This window comes from Puma concolor, chromosome D4 (genome assembly GCF_028749965.1).
Source record: "Puma concolor isolate L17-30 chromosome D4, mPumCon1.1.hap2, whole genome shotgun sequence".
Classification (NCBI taxonomy): Eukaryota; Metazoa; Chordata; class Mammalia; order Carnivora; family Felidae; genus Puma; species Puma concolor.
Genome location: NC_141679.1, coordinates 7,044,481 through 7,065,724, shown reverse-complemented (window position 1 = coordinate 7,065,724; position 21,244 = coordinate 7,044,481). Strand labels below are relative to the sequence as shown.

The following is a 21,244-nucleotide window of genomic DNA, read 5'->3' as shown; positions in this document are numbered from 1 at the left end:
TAAATTTCCCCGTTACTTCCTGAGGGCTAAACCTAAGGAAGCTTTAATTAAGGGCCTTGAGTATGGCACGTCATTGCTTCTAACTCAGACATAGTTTTTCCTGCTCTTTAAAGTAAAAACAACCTAATTTTAAAAACTCAAGCCGTTTTCTTTAAAACTGATGAAGCTTCAGTTTGCGATGGGGACAGAGCACATGTCAGCCTTCCTTATGCATCTCCCACCCCTGTCAGTTGGCTGATTCTTCTGGATAATGGCAGGTTGTCACATGCAGACATCACCCTCTATTAATGATTTCCAAAAATTAAAAATAGGGATGACTGACATTCAGTGAGCAAGTCCTGTGCACGAGACAGCTTCGTATGGCTTTCCTGACAATGACTCCAGGAAGTGAACATCATTTAATCATAGTTACTATTCAGCTTGAATTCCCTCTTTATTTTAATATTGCCCATTCGTCTTCATGGCCTGACCTTCCCGTATTCTGCCCTCATTCGCACCGTCACCCTTCCAAACTCTGAAAAATAATTTTAGGCTCACGTGTCTAACTACAAATGGAGGTTTGCTTTCCCCGGAGATTCTGAAATTATTTCCAAAGCTCGGTGGAGTGGGCTGGTCCTGAACGAAGCACCTGGGGGAGCAGGGCGAAGGGGCCCAGGATTGCGTGCTTTCGACCTTACTGTCCTTTGGCCTCATCCTCACGTTATTTAAGGGGGATCTGGGCCCATCTGATGTAGATAAAGGCCTTCTTGACTTCTCTCTTTCTTCCTGAAACCAAGAAGAAACGTTTTCAAAAATGAAAATGGAGAAAAAAGAAAATTCAATCAGAATATATCCATATTTAATCGAACTCTGTAGAAGAGTGAACACCTCAGATTTGCAAACCATGAACTTAGAAAGGGTGTTCTCTCTACTTAGCTTTTCTTCAGTTCAGCTTAACATCACTAGTATTTATAACTCGCTAGGGTAATATCTTTCCACCAGTAACAGCGACATTTATTTGTATTAGGAGAAAGTTGGGGGGCACCTGAGTGGCTCAGTCGGCTGAGCGTTTGACTGTAGATTTTGGCTCCGGTCATGATCTTGCGGTTTGTGGGTTCGAGCCCTGAAGTCGGGCTCTGTGCCAACAGCACGGAGCCTGCTTGGGACGCTCTCTCTCTCTGCGCTGCCCTGCCCCCCACTCTCAAAATAAATAAATAAACAACTTCTTTAAAAAAGAAGATGGATGACTGACAGAGACAGAGACAAAGAGAGAGAAATGGAACCTGGCACACACCCCACCCCGGCAATTTCACGTCAAGGAATTCGTTATAAGGAAATAACTGCGGCAATGTGTATAGTTACAAACATTCTCATGACCGTTCCAAACCTGGGAAGTCAGCTATACTGGTGAGTAAGCAATTTCCTCTCTGCTGGGAACCCCCCTTGCTCCAACGCTCAGCTCAGCCGGGCGATGCTGGGGCAAACCGGCCGCTTGTCGAGCCGCTCGGGCAGGCCCCGCCGCTGGAGGGCGCTGGGGAGCGGCTGCAAGCCGGGAAGGGAGGCCAGGCCCGGCTCCCAGGGCTGCCATCTACGGCTGTCAATGCCACCCCAGCAACCACTCTTCACCTTCCGAGTGACAGAGGTACCGGGCTTATAGTGTTCCTCCCATAACCGCAGAGCTAGCCTCCTGTGCCCCACTCACACCTTCCAGCACCAGCTGGCCAGAGGGCCCCGCTCAGAACTCTGGGACTTGCCCCACAGGACCCTTCCTCCAAGCTCCCGGGTCACCAGCGGTGAGCGGTGTCAGTCCCGTGTCCCTTTTACCTTAAGTCCTTCAACCCGTTTGGCTTTACTTTAAAACATTAAATCTTTTGGGGCGGCTGGGTGTGTCAGTGGGTGGAGCGTCTGACTCTCGATGTCGATGTCGGCTCTGATCTTGATCTCACGGTTCAGTAGTTCAAGCCCCAGGTTGGGCCCTTTGCTGAAAGCGTGGAGCCTGCTTGGGATTCTCTCTCTCCCTCTGCCCCTCCCCCGCCCACACAGGTGCATGTGCTCTCTCTCGTGTGCTCTCTCTCTCAAAATATAAATAAACTTCAAAAAAATAAAAGATTAAATCTGTTTACTAAAATAACATGTGCGGTCTGTTTTCCTGACTGAACTCTGACTACTGTATCAGTGAAGTGCCCAACAACAGGAAAATGACCAAATTATGGTGCTTCCATATGGTGGACTGCAATGAAGCCGTGAAAATCTGCCTGGTGTTAAGAATACTTAAGGACGTGAGAAACATGCCCAGGGTATGTTAGGTGAAGAGGGAAAGGTGCAAAGTGATATGCAATCTTTTAACGTTAAAATTATGTGGGTGTGGGTGTGGGTATGTGTATACAGAAGAACAGGCTCAAAAAAAATGAGTCATGCTCATCTCTAGATAATAAGAATGACAGGCAATTTTTATTTTGTCCTTTTTGCTTATCTGTATTTTCTAATTTTCTAAAATGAATACTTTTGCCATAAGAAAAAAACAATAAATCTGTTACTTTAAAAAGTTAACACTTGGGGCCCCTGGGTGGCTCAGTTGGTTAAGCGGCCGACTTTGGCTCAGGTTATGACCTCGTGGTCTGTGAGTTCAAGCCCCAAGTCAGGCTCTGGGCTGACACCTCAGAGCCTGGAGCCTGCTTCAGATTCTGTGTCTCCCTCTCTCTGCCCTTCCCCTGCTCGTGCTCTGTCTCTCTCTCTCTCTCAAAAATAAACATTAAAAAAATTTTAAAAATAAAAAGTTAACACTTAAAGGAAGACCTATATTAGGAGATGAAAGCAAGATTAATATGATGGAGTGGAAAAGAAAGATAAACTGAAAAATCACCATGCACCCATATCAGCCTGGAAAAAATAGCAGGTAAGTAAGGAAATACTGGGGCGCCTGGGTGGCTCAGTTGGTAAAGTATCTGACTCTTGATTTCGGCTCAGGCCATGATCTCATGGTTCGTGAGTTCAAGCCCCGCATGGGGCTTTGCGCTGACAGCACAGAGCTGACTTGGGATTCTCTGTCTCTCCCTTTCTGCCCCCTCCCTCTTTCAAACTAAACAAATGCTTTTTTTTAAATAAGGAAAACCTAAAAAGCAGCTGATGCCTTCCTTAAATTAATCATTGGCCTCCCATGATATGAGTTATGATGCCCACAGGATTGATGGATTTGCACAGATTAGTGACCCTTTTTATTCAGTACCCCCTTAACCCACAGCCTACATTTTCAAGGATTTTCCAGGACACCAGGCAAGATCTGGGATGACAAGCAAAGCACCTGAAGAAGCTTTACCAATTACATTCACCCAGGCTCCATATTGTTCTAGAAAGGATTTTAATGGTTAAAAATTATAAGCCACAAGGTAAAAGAAACACCAAAAGTACTCAAGATGACGGGAAATCAGGGCTGAACAAGAACGCCCGAGACCCTTCCCGATCACCAAAGACGGCCCCAAATACAACTCGGAGCAGCAGCCTCAGCCAAGAGGGAAGGAACCCTCATATTCACAGGCTCAAGAGCAAAAGCCATGAAACAATAGCAAATAAGCTAACCAGCCTACTTCTGTCAAACTTGTGACTTTGGCTTTTGTATCGCTTTTCTGTCCGCTCCACCACAGACCAGAAGGAACCCATGTCAGACACAGTCTAATGGGGCAGGCTGAACAGTCCGAATACAGAAACTCAAACCCAGCCAGGAGTCTCCAGGTTTCTACTCATCCAGTTGCATCTAAACTTGGTAACTGAGTTTGAGCTGAGAACATTCTGTGGAGAAAATTCCTGACAGATCTACCACTGGCTTCTTGACTATACTTACAAGAAACCTGTTTCTATGCAGGAACACGCGTTCTCTGATGGCTGTCCGTGTGGAAAATTCTATTTTGGGAGCAATGCCCTAAAAATGAAATAGCATAAAGGAAGCAAATAAATTACTGGAAACAGATTCTTCGCCCATCCCATTCTAACTTGAAAGCCTGTAAGAACCTAATTACTCTTTTGTGTGGTTGGCATAACCCACACATATCGCCTAAAATATATACATATGGGGCACCTGGGTGGCTCAGTTGGTTAAACATATGATCTCAGCTCAGGTCATGATCTCACGGTCCGTGAGTTCGAGCCCTGTGTCGGGCTCTGTGCTGACAGCCCAGAGCCTGGAGCCTGCTTCGGATTCTGTGTCTCCCTCTCTCTCTGCCCCTCCCCCTGCTCGCACTCTGTCTCTGTCTCTCTCAAAAATAAATAAACATTAAAAAATTAAAACACTGAACCACAGAATTGAGTGAGATTATCTAGGATTATCTGGGATAGATAGAGGTTCTCCTTCCTTGCCTATTTGCTTTGAAAAACGTGCTTCGTATCTTATACCAAATATTTATGCTCATTAGATCTATTTCCAAACTCCCCAATTCGTGTCATTGACACTTTTCTGGGGATCGGTGCCATACTGAATAATACACAGACACACACACACTCAGTAATAACAAGGAACAAAGTGCTGGTGCACACAATCACATGGGTGACTGTCCAAGGCATTTTTCTAAGTGAAAGGAGCCAATCTCAAAAGGGTGCAGACCATATAATTCCCTTTACGTGACCTTCTGAAAAAGACAGAACTACAGTGATGGAGAGCAGACCAGTGGTGAGGGGTAAGGGAGAGGTTGCACCTATAAAGGGATAAAGGGAGGAGATTTGGGGGTTGATGGGAGAGCTCCACATCCTGATCACGGTGGTGGTTTCACAAATCTATACATGTGTTAACATTCGTGTAACCGTGTATCAGAAAAATCAATTTACCGCACGGTCATTTAAAAAATACAATTATCTGGGCACCTGGCTGGCTCAGCCAATGGAGCGTGCGACTTTTGACGTTGGGGTTGTGAGTTTGAGCCCCATGTCGGGTGTAGGGATTACTTAAAAATAAACGCTTTTAATTGGTAAATAAATAAAATAAAAATACCATTATCTTTCTAAAAAAGACTGAGCCTTTAGAGAGACAGAAAGCAGTTTTCCCAAGGTCCCGTGGCTTCTAGATGGCAAAACGAGAACAGAACTGGATCTGATCGAGTCACAGGATCTCCGACTGACCTCATGGACTCACCTGCAGCCATCGCTCCCTCCCCCCCTCCCCCGCCCAGCAGGACCCTCTGCTCTTCCCTCCCCCAGACGCCATCACCTGGCCAGGTGTTCCTTGTCCCGGGTGTGCCTTCCCTTTCTTCATCTCCTGTCCAAGCCCCAGTGGCCTCTCAAAGCCCGCCCTCCCCCTCACTCCTCCAGGCTGTGAAAGCTCATTCTCATTATAGGACGAAGTAAGTAAGAAGGATCTGCATCAGCTGAAGCCCCAGGGGGAGAGGATACCGACAAGTACTGTATCTTTACAGTGAGGGACTTTCACGCGATCTCATTTAACCCTCCCACCACCTGGGTAGGACACAGTCCTATCCCCATTTTATCCAACGAGCTTGGAGAGGTTAAGTCTGTCCACTGTGACGCAGCTGGGGATTGGTGGAGCCAGGAGTCAGCTTGTTTCCTGGGCATTTATTCACTCCTATGCACGTTCATTTTTGTGCGTTCATCTTGTCCACAGAACATGTCCTTACAGGCACAGCCTAGATCCTCAGCTCCTTTTTTTCTTTTTTCTTTTTTTTGCCTCTAGAATGTGGTATGCCCATACAAGCGGTAGGCTTGGGCCAGAGACTCAAGATTTCTGGGCTTACAAACACATGAGCCCAATTGCTGCCAAGTTAGAAAATCCGGGGGGGGGGGGGGGAAGGGTGGTGGTGGGGGGTGGAGACATCTGGCAAACAGCATACAATGACGTGACCTGCTCAGCCTCACCTCCAGCTATGAGACTGCCCACCGGAGAGGAGACTGGGGGAAGCTCCAAGGTCCACAGCGCTGTTGGTTAGAATCATGAGGCCTCGTGTGTGCCAGACCTCAGGTCCCCCATGGCCCAGCCGTCTGAGCCTGAACACGTCCCCACGTGGGCCACAGACTCGTGCAGTTTTTCATGGCCTCACAAGGAGGCAGCATCATCATTTGAATGACAATTTAATAAACCACAACAGGTCACGTTTACCGTGAACCTAACTATATGCCAGATAGCATGCTAAACGCTGTACATATATCCAACCCTCGCAATAACCCTATAGGGGAAGTACTATTATCAGTCCATTTTACAGCTGGGAACCTAAGGTAAACAGAGAGAAAGCAATTTACCCAAAGTCACAGTAATGAGTGACATAGCCGGGACTGAACCCAGACAGTCCGAGTCCACACTTTGCACGTGTGGCTGCCTAGCAGGACTTCAAACCGCTGTTACACTTTGCCTGGAGAGGAGGAGGGAGGTGCCCTACCAGCAAGGAATCCACACCCTGTAACACATTCCTGTTCGCCTCATATAACCTCGACGCCTGACAGTGACTGACAGATAATAAGGAAGAACGTATTTTCTTGTTCACAGGAGTACTGATTTTAGTGTAAAAGTTTAGAGCTGAAATTTACAGGGTCTATCTTGTCCAATTTCCTTAGCAACAGGATGAGGGCAATGATGGTTAGGTCAAGAAATGGATTTAACAGTACGACTTTTCTAGAATCATGGCCCTAAAGAAAAAATGAAATTATTAACTAAAAGTTAACAATGAAGAAATAATAATATTCCTTCTGCTTACTTTACAGTCTTCACCTAACAAGAAAACAAATTATATTAAAAAAAAAATTCTTGGGGCACCTGGGTGGCTCAGTCAGTTAAGTGTCTGACTCTTTAATTTCAGCTCAGGTCATGATCTCCCAGTTTATGACTTTGAGCCCCGAATTGGGCTCTGCGCTCTCTACTTGGGATTCTCTCTCTCCCTCTTCCACTGCCCCTCTCCCCCTCAAACATAATTAAATTAAAAAAAAAATTCTTAACCTTAGCAGGAAAAGGGGGGAGAAACAGCAGTTAAGGTATCAAGTGAAATAAAACGAAATACAGAAATACAAAGGAAAAGTCACATTTTCGTGAAGGAAATAAGTCTACTTCTTAATGAATTAACAACTTAGAGAAAACAAGTGAATGATTTGCCTGACCCACACATGTACACACTCAAGTTCTATGATATGAATGTAGAGAAAGTGGACAATGGGCTGAAATAAACACGAGAGAATTAGCGTCTCACAGTGACCAAGATTCCAGACTTTGAAGTCTGACAGACAAGCATGCCCCATCATTCATCAGCCCTGTGTCTTCAAGCCCATTCTTTTTTTTTTCAATATTTTAAAAGTTTATTCATTTTGAGAGAGACATAGACAGCATGGGGGGTGGGGGGCAGAGAGACAGAGAGAATCCCAAGTAGGCTGTGTACCGTCAGCACAGAGCCTGATGTGGGGCTCGATCTCATGAAACTGTGAGATCCTGACCTGAGCCAAAACCAAGAGTCAGACACTTAACCGACTGAGCACCCAGGCGCCTCTCTTCGAGCACCTTCTTAAACTCCCTGTGCCTCCTTACCCATCAGTAAAATGAGGAAAAAACTGATAGCCACCTTGCAGGGTCAAGGAGGACTGCACGAGATAACCTGTAACAAACTCAGCAGAGTACCTGGCATCTAGCGAGCGGGCACTGAATGTCTGCTACCACTAAAACTGCGGCAGCTGGTTTTATGTTGCTTTATAGAACATTTGAGAGAAATTGAGCTCTGCTATCTTTTTACAAATTGTTTAAAACATAGTTTCATTAACTTCACTGACACTTTACCTCTAATGCCTGCTGATCTTTCCCTGCGGTTTTAAAGCCCTTTCTCTGCATTTACAAAAAACTATAAACACAACTTCCTATATGTTCTTCTTCCTATTTATGCCCATAAAGTTAAACAGAGACAACACTTGAGAAAACGTAAGATGTGTGTTTCTCGTCTCGATACTCAGCTGGATACCAGCTCAGTGTTTGTGGATGGCTTTTCTGTGATAGAAAACTCAGGCAAACCGAAGTTAATATAAGGAATATCCTTCACGTGATTCTCGCCAGTTTTGATCCTTTTAGCTCCTGAAGAGAAATATGCCAATAACTCAATATGATAAAGGCAAACATTCTCATGAGTACGATGGATATAGGTGATATACAAAGAGTATCTCGGAGGGGGAAAAAAATGGCGTCAGTGATATTCACCGAACCCTCAAAGATTATGGAGGGTTTAGAGTTATGGACATTAGCAATTCTGAGGAGGACAACTTTTGATGAAAGTTTGCCATTTGAAGTATTAGAACTAGAAGTTCTGTCGTCATAAACATCACAGAAGTAAGGGTCCTGCATGTTGTATATTCTACACAGTACTCTCAACAAAATGGGAGGCAACGACATTTTATTAAGTGATAGTAACAGAGATTCATGGGCAAGTAACAGAAAAGTTGAGTATTAAATATGCTTTTTATAATTCATAAAGGTGCGGCCCTTACAAGAGAGGCCATCCAGGCAACAGAAATGTTGAGAAAACCATCCGAGTTGCTGTGAGGTTAGAAACTATCACAGATATCATCAAAATGAATATTTTGAATTTGGGTTCAGGCAATGCCCCCAAAACAGATTGTCATCTGAATCACTGCTGTGTCTTTTAAGATCCTTCAATAATATCACTGTGAACCTCTGTCTCTTTCCCTTCCGTTAAGTGGAGACTGTGATAGCTGCCTTGGATGACATGAGAACTCTGAGGAAAATAATGTATCTTATGAAGAACCGAAAGCTCAAAATAAATGAGAGGTGGCATTACTACTATTACGACTGTATTTTGCTTTCATTATTACTACTAAAACAATAGTTACAATTAAATAAACTGGTACAGGGGCACCTGGGTGGCTGAATCAGTTAAGCGTCCGACTTCGGCCCAGGTCATGATCTCATCGTCTGTGAGTTCGAGCCCCGTGTTGGGCCCTGTGCTGACAGCTCGGAGCCTGGAGCCTGCTTCGGATTCTGTGTCTCCCTCTCTCTCTGCCCCTCACCTGCTTGCACTGTCTCTCTAACGCTCTCAAAAATAAATAAAACATTTAATAAAAAACAAACCAGTATCAAATCTTTCAGTTAGTCTGCATTCAGAGAAGGTGGAAAAAGCATCCTTATAAGTATGTGACAGTGTGATGATGGCAATGATTTACCTGGCTAGGTAAGATCCCCACCTCTCAGACCAGTATAATTGGTATTTTGAATGGGGCATCTAAACAGGGCTGCTAAACAGAACAAGGGAACTAACTCAGATGGAAGTGATCTGCCCAAGAGCATCCCCTATCGGAAACAAAATGTCCAGGTCGCAAGAATCTCTCCCAGCAGAAGTCCAGCGGGGCATGAATCACTTACTGGAAAACCTGCAAATGTCTTCATGAGCACCTGCCTGTACATGCCAGGGAGCGAAGGTGTCAGCTTGGGCTCAGGGAAAAGAAAATCTCGTGTGTTTTCTTCATAGCAGGCCAACTCTTCCCATGCTAGAATGCAAGGAGAAAAACCGTAAGTAGATTTACGTTCTGAAAATGATCTACTTCTTGAGTTTAACAGAATAAAAGCTCAGACAGGTGATGGCAGAGAAGGCACTCAGATAAAAGTAGACATTTTGGGGCGCCTGGGTGGCTCATTTGGTTAAGCATCAGACTTCAGCTCAGGTCATGATCTCACGGTTTGTGAGTTCAAGCCCCGCATCAGGCTCTATGCTACCAGCTCGGAGCCTGGACTCTGCTTCAGATTCTATGTCTCCCTCTCTCTGCCCCTCCCTTGCTCACACTCGGGGTGAGCTCAAAATAATAATAAATAATATTTATTTATTATAATAAAAATGTTTATTTATATTTATATAAAAATATGTATGTATTATAATAAAATAATAAATAATAAATAAATGCTCAAAAATAATAAACATTAAAAAAATAAACCTTTTGATTAAAGCACCTCTTATTTAAGAGGCAGAGTAGAAGACACTTCTACTGGATCTTATCTCATGGATAAAATTTAAAAGTCTTCCGAACTCACAACAGAGAGAGACAAAAGTATCTAAAGGATTACTCCACAAGACAGAACAAAGAGAAAAATCTCTTTTCATCCATCTGTCTGTCTGTCCATCCATGCCGCCCGCCACCCATCCTTTCCTTCCACATGTTTTCCAAGGACACACTTTGGGCCAGGTCCTAGGGACAGAACAGGAACAAAGCAGACAGCGCCCTGTTCACACAAAGCTTACAGCATAGACTGGGGCTCGACGTGTCCTCTGATGCAGAGACACCAGTATCCTGATGGCCCCCAGAACAGCCGAGGCTGTGGTTCTTAGCACGGTTGGTACCAGCCTCAGGGACACTTCCAAAATTTGTGGGGACGTGTCATGGGCAGGAGCCAAGGTGCCAGGGTCAAGACATTGCAACACTCAAGACACTCCTGCACAACATTCTAACATCATAACCGACATTCTTTTAGGCGAGAAGCTAATTCTTCCCTTATAATTAGCGAAGCCTGGAACCTCACGGCTACATGTAAACACAAAGCACTTTCTCTGCATGGTTTTATTTTTTTTTTAATGTTTTTATTTATTTTTGAGACAGAGAGAGACACAGCATGAATGGGGGAGGGTCAGAGAAAGAGGGGACACAGAATCTGAAGCAGGCTCCAGGCTCTGAGCTGTCAACACAGAGCCCGACGCGGGGCTCGAACTCACAGACCGTGAGATCATGACCTGAGCCGAAGTCGGAAGCTCAACCGACTGAGCCACCCAGGCGCCCCACTCTGCATGGTTTTAAAATACACTGAATTTTCGGGAATGCAGGTACCATGTGAATTGAGGGGCCGTCGTACTTGACTGTGTTTGGGTCTTTATTGAGCCCCTACAGGCACTTTGAAAACCATGCCACATCTAAATACTTCTTTGTGCCCACCATTTATGTATTGATATGCTATCGTTTTATTTTAAACCATTTTCCTTTTATTTCTCCATTTGCAGTGATTGGCTTCAGTTGGTTATATTAACCATCAATATTATTTCAGTCTGACGAAAGGGATGTTCCCAAACACTCATTACCAACAGATCTGGGGGCTACGAGGACCGAGAATCACTGAGCGAAGGATGGAGAAGCTGCCGTCTGAACGCTCCTCGTCTACACAGCAGGTGCGACACAAGAGGTTCAGACTAAGAGTGGCCTCTGTATGGCACACTGCCACAGAAGAGACTATGGTCAACCAGGTAGCGTTACTGTTTGGTGACTACCATTCTGTTTGTGAGAAGAAGTCTGACGACGGTGGATTTCTGGCACATCGATGGCAGAAAACACCTGACATTATCACGTATAATGGACCAATTTCTTCCTACTTATTCTTTAATACGGATGTTCGGGGGGCGCCTGGGGGGCTCAGTCAGTTAAGTGTCTGACTTCAGCTCAGGTCATGATCTCACAGTCCGTGAGTTCGAGCCCCCCGTCGGGATCTGTGCTGATGGCTCGGAGCCTGGAGCCTGTTTCAGATTCTGTGTCTCCCTCTCTCTCTGCCCCTCCCCTGCTCATCTGTCTCTCTCTCTCTCTCTCTCTCTTTCAAAAATATATAAAACATTTTTTAAAAATTAAAATAAATAAATAAATATGAATGTTTGGGTTCTAATAAGGATCCATGTGCAAAAAGAACACATTCTATGGTTTTCGTCATCAGATCATGTGTCCCCACCCTTCTCTCAGAAGTGCTCCGGCCACAACGGATTGAAGATGTATCTCTCCCTCCTCCACCGCCGCGTCCTTCCTCTGCCGGTGCTGTTCCTTCCAAAATGTCCTTTCTTCCTTCCCATCCTGTTGAGATCTCCTTCGTCCTTCAAGCTTCACGTCCAATGTCTCCTCATGTCTCCAAAGTAACAGGTCCAAAACAACACCCTTGATTTTTTTCCCACACATAAGCTATCCCCTATTCTCCCTTCAGAGAGAAGGGAGCATGTGCTCGGGCCAAAAGTCCAGGCTTTATCCTTGACTCCACTCCTTCGCCCCTCACGTTAACCCGCTAGCCAGTCCTGTGGACTCCGTCCCCGAAATAAACCTGCAATCTGTCTCCTCTCTCCATCTTGACGGTCACTACCCCGGTCCCCGCCACACCACCTCCCTCCCGGACCACTGCCACGGCCTCCACACTGCTCTCTCTGCTTCCATTCTTGCTGCACTCACACCTGTCCTCCACACACCGCGATGTTATAAACACGTCAGACTGGGCCTTTCCTCTCCTGAGAACCTCCCAGCGGGCTTCCCATCACTCGCGAATAAAGCCTGAGCATCTTGCTCTGGACTTCAAGACTCCACATAATCAGGCCTCTAACTGCCTCTCCTGCCTCATGTTACCACTCTTCCTCCTCGGTCATTCCACGCCCTCCCTGCCGCCCTTCCCGCTGTCCCTCCAACACGCCAGGCTCGCCTCGACCTCAGACGTTTGCCCCGGGTTCTCCCTGTAACGTTCCTTCCCCGGATCTCTGCAGGGCTGCCTCCCTCCTATCCCATGATGGGCCTTGGTTGAAATTTCATCTCATTAGAAAGGCGGTATGCCCTTTGAACTTGCAGCCTGATGAACTTGCAGCCCTTAACGTACCACTCAGCAGGCTCTTCATTCGGATATGTATCTCTGATCCGTTTCCATCAACGTTCCATGAAAGCAGTCCCTGTCTGTCAACGTTCCTTACTCTATCCCTGGCAGGGCTGTGCCCAGAAAGGTGTGAATGCCAGGCAGTGAGTGGCCCAGCCACGATGCCTCACCTGGAGAGGAACCATTCTGTCAGCGTTTCCCATACGGCCCTTGAGATGTCATTAAAGATAGACATTTTACACCGGTGTTTGGGTGGCCGTCAGAACCGAGTGGTAAAACACAGCCCCCCGGGGCTGCCCCCAGACGGGTGCCTGGTACAGGGCGGACACTTGCTAAGTGCCTCTTGAGGGGATAATCGTGAAGACCGACGTGGAGTCAGTTAGCAGTAATCACCCTCTCTGAGACTCCGTTTCCACCACCGTGAGACAAGGCAGACAGACCAAAAATCCTGAGGGGTCCCTGGGTGGCTCAGTTGGGTAAGCAGCTAACTCTTGATCTCAGCTCAGGTCCTGACCCTGATCAGGGTCTTGATCTCAGGTCGTGAGTTCAAGCCCCGTGTTGGGCTCTGCACTGGGGATAAAGCCTACTTAAAAAATTTTTTTTTTCCAACCTTCATGGTTCATTCATTTCTCAATCATTTCTTTCCAATGTTTTCAATTTCTTTTCATTCATACGTTCAAGAAATATGCATAGAGAACCTACCGTGTGCCAGGAGTCCTAGACCCTGCATGTATACTAGCAGACAAAATGGGTCCAACTCCTGCCCTCCTGGAGTTTCCAGTCTACAGATGTCAAAACAACTATGCAAATACATATAAAAGGTACACTGATGACAAAGAGAAAGGTGGGGAGGCAGTGGAAGGCGGGTGCTATCCCAGAATCAATCTTAGCATCAATCATTTCCCAGTCTTATCCTGGCCACCTTTTTTATCAGTGCTCCCTAGGAGGGGCATGGCCTCCCCACCTCTGCCGGCCAGACAGACTTCCTCCAGTCTGAGGTCTCACAAGCGCAACCTGAAAATGGGAAGTGATGCGACGGTCTCCTCATCCGTCACCAGCAACGGAACGCAGCTTTCTGCTGAGGTCCACGTACAGTGGGGAAGAACTGTGTCCGGATGCACACAGAGCTGGTTCAGATCCCTGCCCCACCCTTTACCAGCTGTGTGACCAGGAGCACGTTACGTCATCTCCTAACTTCAGGGGCCTCTTCAGGAAAACGTAAAAGTCATCGTAGTACCTGCCCCCTAGGGCTACTGTGAGGTCACGTGACATATACAAAGTGTAGAGCACTCGGACATCACCTGCCATTATCGTGCCCGCTCCATGACACCCACCCAGCAGGGGTACGAGGTACCAGGGCCACCCTGGTCTCTGGACGTCACGTGTTTTCAGTCACACGCTCCTACCGGGAACACCTGCGTGCCTGGGACCAGGCCTCACACACCGGGCTGTTCCTTTTTCCTTTCATAGGTTTTTGGCTAGCTCTTGTCACTGCATCCAAAGTGACAGCTACTGAGTCACTATCGCCGTCGTTAGCAAGAATGAAGATAAAAATTAGAGGTCAGAGAACTGGCCTGCTCATCTACTACCTTTGGAATCACGGGGATGAAGGCACTGAAATTGGAGGAGATAGACAGAAGGCTTACGTCCTCAGTTCTCTCTCTGGTTCCATCACATTCTAGAGTCCTAACTGCCACCCAGTGTAAAAATGTTGGCACCCCACGAGGATGTTACAGCAAGAGCCTGGGTTATACACAGGCTGAGCGATACTCATAGGCCACGTGCTATGTCTGAAGGAAATCCGTGTTCTTATAAGCTAATGGTACAGACAGACAACGACATCATCGATGCCGTCGATGAAAAACATTTCCCCTAAAAAGGAAAACAAATGAGGACTTCAAGACAAAAAAAATTTTTTTTTTTGAAAGAGAGATAAAGAGAGAGCACAAGCAGGGGAGAGGGGCAGAGGGGGAGAGAGAGAGAGACAGAGAGAGAGAGAGAACGAGAGAGAGAGAGAATCTCAAGCAGGCTCCGGGGCTCGATCCCATCACCCTGGGATCTTGACCTGAGCCGAAATCAAGAGCTGGATGCTCATCCAACTGAACCACCCAGGCGCCCCCAAAATCGATCATTTTAATAACAATATTGTATTGAAAATCTAACATTTATAGAGCACATCAGAATCGACAGCTTGCTTCCCACTATGGAGTCTCATTTGATGCCTTCTCTACCGATAAGGAAACTGAGGCTCTGTGAGTAGAAGACACTTATCCACTTATCATGATGCCACACAGCAAAGCAGGAATTCAAAACCATATTTTCCGAGGCAGGAGTTCTGTTCTTGCTGATGCCTGGTAAACACCACTACAAAGTATAAAACCAAACTCTGATTGAGGGAACAGGTGCCCACAGAAATGGCAATTTACAGCTGCACTGAATGTAACATGACTTATCCCCAAGTAGACATTTTTTCTCTAAGAGATCAGTAAAAAGAAAGCACCAAGCTCCCAGTCCAACAGGATTACACCGCTGCCCCCCTGTGTCCACTTGCTTTTTTCCCATCTTGGTAAACAAGAACCCAAGGCATCTTTACAGCTTCTAAGCCAAATCTTTGGACCGCTTCATTCTTTACCAGTAAAGCTGTATGTAAATCTAAGCTACTTGTATCATTAACACATGGTCATAATATGTCTTTTGACTATCAGCGTGTTTGAAAGGAATGTGAATAAATATCAAACAATGAGGGGGCGCCTGGGTGGCTCAGCTCATGACGTCGCAGTCGGTGAGCTCAAGCCCTGCGTCAGGCACTGTGCTGACAGCTCGGAGCCCGGAGCCCACTTCGGATTCTGTGTCTCCCTCTCTCTCTGCCCCTCCCCTGCCCGCACTGTCTCTCTCTCTCAAAAATAAACAAACATTAAAATTTTTTTTAAGGAATCAAACAATAAAATAACATCTACAGCAAAATGAAAAGGTAACAATTCAGCCAAGTGAAGGTATGGTCCCTGTGAACCTACATGTGACCCATGTGACCCTACGGTGCAGCCTACGAGACAAATCATTTTTACTTAATTATCTGCTATCGAGACCCAGCAGAGCAAAAGGGCTTACAATCACCCTTCTGCCTGGCACCACTGGTGGGAGGCCAGAAGCACACTGTGGGGCACGTTCCGGGCACACCCTCAATGAACATGTCGGAAGAACTAACGGATCCGTCTCCAATGCATCTGAAGCTGAGTGAAATTATTTTGAGCAATTCTAACTTCATTCCACTACAATTACAATCTGAAATTGAAGGACCGTAGACAAAAGGAAAACACGTCTCATACGGCCTCCACTTTGTATCTGAGTAACTTCTGAGTTATAAACAGTACGCGTGCACCCAGCCTCAGTAGTCTCCAATCATCATGGCTTCGAGCTATTCTTGCAACCCGCTCGATTTCTGGTCGTGTGGAAAACACATGGTTGGGGCACCCGGGTGGCTCAGTCGGCTGAGCATCTGACTCTTGATTTTGGCTCAGATCATGATCCCGGGGTCGTGGGGTGGAGCCCCATGTCAGACTCCATGCTGAGCGAGGAGTCTGCTTGATCTCTCCCTCTCTCTCTGCCCCTCTCCCCTGCTCATGCTCTCTCTCTGTCTCTCGAAATGAAAAAAAAAAAGAACATATGGCAATCTAAGATATATTAAACTTTAAAAAGCAAGCTGCAGAATATGTATATTCAACCAATATGTATACTAAACATACATATGATAAATACTAGATATATATAGCACATGTATGTATATGTATGTATATATATGCATGTATGTATTTTAGGTTTTAAATGCATTACATATACTAAATGCATTTTAAAACATCTGAAAATAAAATTATTAGTAATTGTTGTCAGGAGCTGTTGACGAATGTGGCTTTTGACTTTTTATTTTATATAACTTTGTGTTAGTTTAATTTTTGCAGTGAGAGTATGTAGGTATTGGGTTATTTTTTTTTAATTCGTGCAGAATTAAATAAGACCAAAATGAGTCTGCTTCTATTTTATTAACATACTGAAGTATAACTTGCCAGTTAGCATTGATATATGTTTGAACATAAAACTAGGTCAAATAAGGGAAAAAAAAAAACTGTGGAAAAAAATTCAATGCCCTGATTTTAGCCTGTCACTTTTAGGCTGAAAAATATTCAGTAAGAATTTCTGGAAAGCCAGGAAGAGGCACCACTGGCCTTCCTTCTCTTCTGTCTACCTAAGAAAGCCCTAACACATACGAGGGTACCCGTTCTTAAATCCACAGAGAGTGGGGTACTTCTCTGTTTCGGGGCCTCCTCTGCCAGTGAGCCAAGAGGCAGAAGAGCTACAGATTTCTGGGTCCCCTCCATCCCTTGGGGCCTTGACCCCCCACAGGCAGGGCCACACCAGGCACAACTGTGATCCTCTTAAAAGCCTCCACAGCCACCTCTGCTTTAGCTCAGGAATCTGCCAGGCTCACTCTCCTTCCCTCATGCTTTCTTAAGAAGAAGAAAAAGGGGCGCCTGGGTGGCTCAGTCGGTTGAGCGTCCGACGGCGGCTCAGGTCATGATCTCGCGGTTTGTGGGTTTGTTTGATCCCCGCGTCGGGCTCTGTGCTGACAGCTCGGAGCCTGGAGCCTGCTTCGGATTCTGTGTCTCCTTCTCTCTCTGCCCCTCCCCTGCTTGTACTCTCTCTCTCTCTCTTAAAAATAAACATTAAAAAAAAAGTCTTTTTAAAAGAAGAAAAATTCAAACAATAACGTATCAGAACATACAATAAAACAGGGGAATCCATACACAGTAAGCATAACTTATTAAAAACTTTGGTAAAAATATCAGGAAGTTATACCAAATGCAGTGTTAACATCCAGACATCACTCCACAAGTAACCACGGGGCACTGAAAGTCATGTTGTACAGAGGAAAAGAAAGAAAACAAATCATGGGAAAATGGAAATTTTTTAAGAAGTAAATTTTAAATGTGAGGTTGTCACAAATCATGTCTGCAAAAAAGAAGAGGCCAGAAAATATAGTACAATATACTTTAAAGAAATTATTATATACTTTGCAAACATGATTAATTCAAACGTTAATATCCAGCATTAGCTAGGATATGGGCAATGGACCTGCTGTATACACACTGCTGAACACAGTAATAATGGAAGCTTGCTGGCAATCGGTTTACTTCCCCATTACAGATATGGATGGATGGTTTAGTCGAGTCCCCGCTTATCCATGGGGAATTATATACCAAGGCCCCCTCAGCAGACAGTATTGAATCCTACATACACTACGTTTTTTCCTATACATACATACCTATGATAAAGTTGAATGTATAAGTTAGGCATAGTTAGAGATTCACAACAATAACTAGTAATAAAATAGAATAATCAGAACAACACACTGTAATCTCTAGCGAAATATCTTTTTTTAAATGTTTATTTGGGAGAAAGAGTGCAGGGGGAGAGAGAGAGAGTAAGGAGGACAGAGGATCCGAAGTGGGCTCTGAGCCGTCAGCCCGGAGCCCGATGTGGGGCTCGAACTCAAAAACCGTGAGATCATGACTTGAGCTGAAGTCGGACACGTCACCGACTGAGCCACCCGGCTGGCTCTTGCGAAACATCTTATTGTCCTGTACTCACCCTTCTTGTGATAATGTGATTTGGATTTGAAAAACTGCCTACGTGATGAAATGGCACAAGGTGAGTGACCGAGTAGTCACGATTCAGTGTTAGGCTACTTCTGACCTTCTGACAAGGTCAGAAGGAGGATCGTCTGCTTGCAGACCATGGTTATGGCGGGTAACCGAAACTACAGGAAGCAAAACCCCAGACATGGGGGGACCACCGTCACTCTATTCCTTACAAATATACCAAGAGAAAAAATTAACCTTTTATTTTTACTTTTGAGAGAGAATGAGTGCAATCAGGGGAGGAACAAAAAGAGAGGGGGACAGAGGATCCGAAGCAGGCTCTGCGCTGATAACAGAGAGTCCAATGTGGGGCTCGAACTCACAAACCATGAGATCGCGACCTGACCCGAAGTCAGAGGCTTAATTGACTAAGCCATCCAAGAGCCCGGAGAAAAAGATAATTTTTATAAATATGTGAAAGACAAGGAAAACCTACATGTTCAACAATATCAATTTAAGGATAATTAGAATATTCTGGAAAAACACATAGTTATTGAAAAAAGACAAACTACAGACAACAAAAACCCCAAATATTATGTACCTACTGTTTAGAGACTTTTAAGGACACATAAGTAAATTAACGGAATTCTTTATTACCGTTAAAAAGAATGAGGTACCTCTAGGCTTTTAGAAATGACAACACAACAGTGATATTTGACGGGGGGAAGCCAATAAGAGAAGAAAATGTATGTGACACTATTATGTAGAAATTCCATATCTAGGTGTTCTGTCCACAGACAAATATCAAGAAACATGTTCACCAAATTATAAATAGAGGTTTTCTCATCATTTGGGAATGCTTTTTGCAGCAACTAAAAACCATAAAGCTATTTTCATCTTGGGAAGAGAAAAGGCAAAAACCAGTAACAGCAAAAATCAAAAAAGAATTCTAAATGTTTCTGAGTTTTAATGTTTATTTCTTTTTGAGAGAGAGAGAGAGAGAGAGTGAACAAGGGAAGGAGGGGCAAAGAGAGAGGGAGACACAGAATCCAAAGCAGGCTCCAGGCTCCGAGCTGTCAGCACGGAGCCTGACGCAGGGCTCGAACTCATGAACCATGAGATCATGACCTGAGCTGTAGTCAGACACTTAACCGACTGAGCCATCCAGGTGCCCCCTGAGTTTTAAATATTATCTCTCTCTCCCTCTCTCTACCTCTCTCTCTCTCTCTCTCTCTCACACACACACACACACACGACTAAAATCACCAGGTAACCAGCCACATTGAGAAACCACGTAAGAGAACTGATGCCACCATGCAGAAGTTTAGCTCAGGTGCCCTGCCATTCGAGACACACAGGAAGCAGAGGCACCACAGAATGGTTTCCTCCTAAAGTCCCATGATTCTGGCAAGAACTGCTTCCGTAAAAGGGTCAGAGAGTAAATATTTTAAGCTTTGCAAGCCACGCGGTCTTAACTACTCAACTCCAGCATAAACAAAGTCAGCCACAGACAATAAATGAAGCATGGCCGTGTTCCAATAAAACTTTATGGATGATGAAATGTGGATTTTATGTAATTTTATATAATTTTCACATCACAAAATACGCATGTTTTAAAATTTTTTTCCAACCCTTCAAAACGGCCAGAATGGAAGGCAGTTTGGCAGTTCCTTAAAAAGTTAAACGTGGAGGTACCATAGGATACAGAAACTCTACTCCTAGGTATGAACCCAAGAGAATTGAAAACATGTACTCACACAACAACTTGTACATGAATGTTGATAGCAGTGTCATTCATGATATGCAAAAAGTGGAAACAACTCAAACGTCCATCGACCAACCAACGAACGGGTAAACAAACTAGGCGTATCCGTATAAAAGCACATTATGCATCCGGACAAGGAACAAAGTAATGATAACAGGCTACAACCTGGGTGAATCTTGAAAACATGCCACATGGAAGAAGCCAGACACCAAAGGCTACATATTGTCTGGTTCCATTTACACTAAATGTCCAGAAGAGGCACAGCCATAGAGAAAGTAGACTAGTGGTGGCCAGGGCTGTGGGAAGAGGGAATAAAGAGTGACTATTAAGGACTACAGTGGTTTTTTTTTTTTTTTTTTTTTCCAGATAATAAAAAGGTTCTGGAATAAGATGGTGGTGATGGTTGCAGACATTTGTGAAGATGCTTAAACAACTGAGTTGTACACTTGCAATGGAGAGGTTTATAGTATATGAATTAAATACCCAGTATATGAATCTCAATTTAAAAAAAAAAATAGAAATTTATCTCACGAGTCACACAAAACAAACTGCAGGCTGGACTGGCCTACAGTTTACCAAACCCGTTCTGGCATCTAACACAGAAGATAGTTTTGGGTTCGCCAACAAAGCCGAAGGCAAAAACTTGAAAAAAACTGAGCCAAGCTTTTCTTATTTGGTGAGAATTAAAGTCATGAAAAAAATGGAAAGCCAAAGTGCCTTTAAGTTATGCTTACTGCCACCAGACCCATAAAGTTACTTCTGTGAGAATTGGTAAAATTCAACAGACTGGTCGGGGGGAAAGTGAGTGTTCTAGAAAGCACAACTTGTATATACCAGTCCCCATTCTGTTGTGCTAAAATCCCTTCAAAATTAAAATAAACTGATTTAGAAATGCATTTATGGGCACATTACCTGGAGATACTAGCTGTATTAATTCAAACCTGGTTAGGAAGCCTAAAATAGAAAAAAATGAGAGAGTTTTTCATAATTGCTAAGTTCCAAACTGCCATAACATTCCATTTATAATAATAATAATAATAATAATAATAATAATAATAATGCCATATCAACAAGGATTCAGGTATTTCTGGACCCAGTAATCCAAGGGCATAGAGTGGGAGTAACTAAGTTATAAAAATAACATTTTGTGCCCTAAGAAGTATTGATGACATGGATGTAATATTTTGCCTTAAAAACATATCCATAAATCACTGACATAAAAATCAGATTCTCATTTTAAAAATTCAAAATCCAACTCTTGTCCATCAACCTATACAAGTTTATCTTGCTTAAAAC

The 21,244-nt window shown here is 44.5% G+C and overlaps 1 protein-coding gene across 11 annotated transcripts in view; it reads right to left on the bottom strand.

Moving 5' to 3' along the window:
• Positions 1-21,244, bottom strand: part of SPATA6L (spermatogenesis associated 6 like) — a 48,478-nt gene that overhangs the window by 16,104 nt on the left and 11,130 nt on the right. For 6 of the 11 annotated variants that reach the window (XR_015243414.1, XM_086684901.1, XM_086684900.1 and 3 more), the window contains 4 exons: positions 20,861-20,902; positions 9,323-9,447; positions 3,818-3,895; positions 538-765 (listed from right to left, as the gene is read on the bottom strand). Coding sequence is in view for 10 of the 11 variants with exons in the window: in XM_086684901.1 (XP_086541027.1) it covers positions 538-765; positions 3,818-3,895; positions 9,323-9,447; positions 20,861-20,902 (473 nt within the window). In the remaining variant the exon portion in view is untranslated. The remainder of the gene's footprint in view (positions 1-537; positions 766-3,817; positions 3,896-9,322; positions 9,448-20,860; positions 20,903-21,244) is intronic. The other 5 variants (XM_086684902.1, XM_086684898.1, XM_086684903.1 and 2 more) reach the window with 4 other exon arrangements.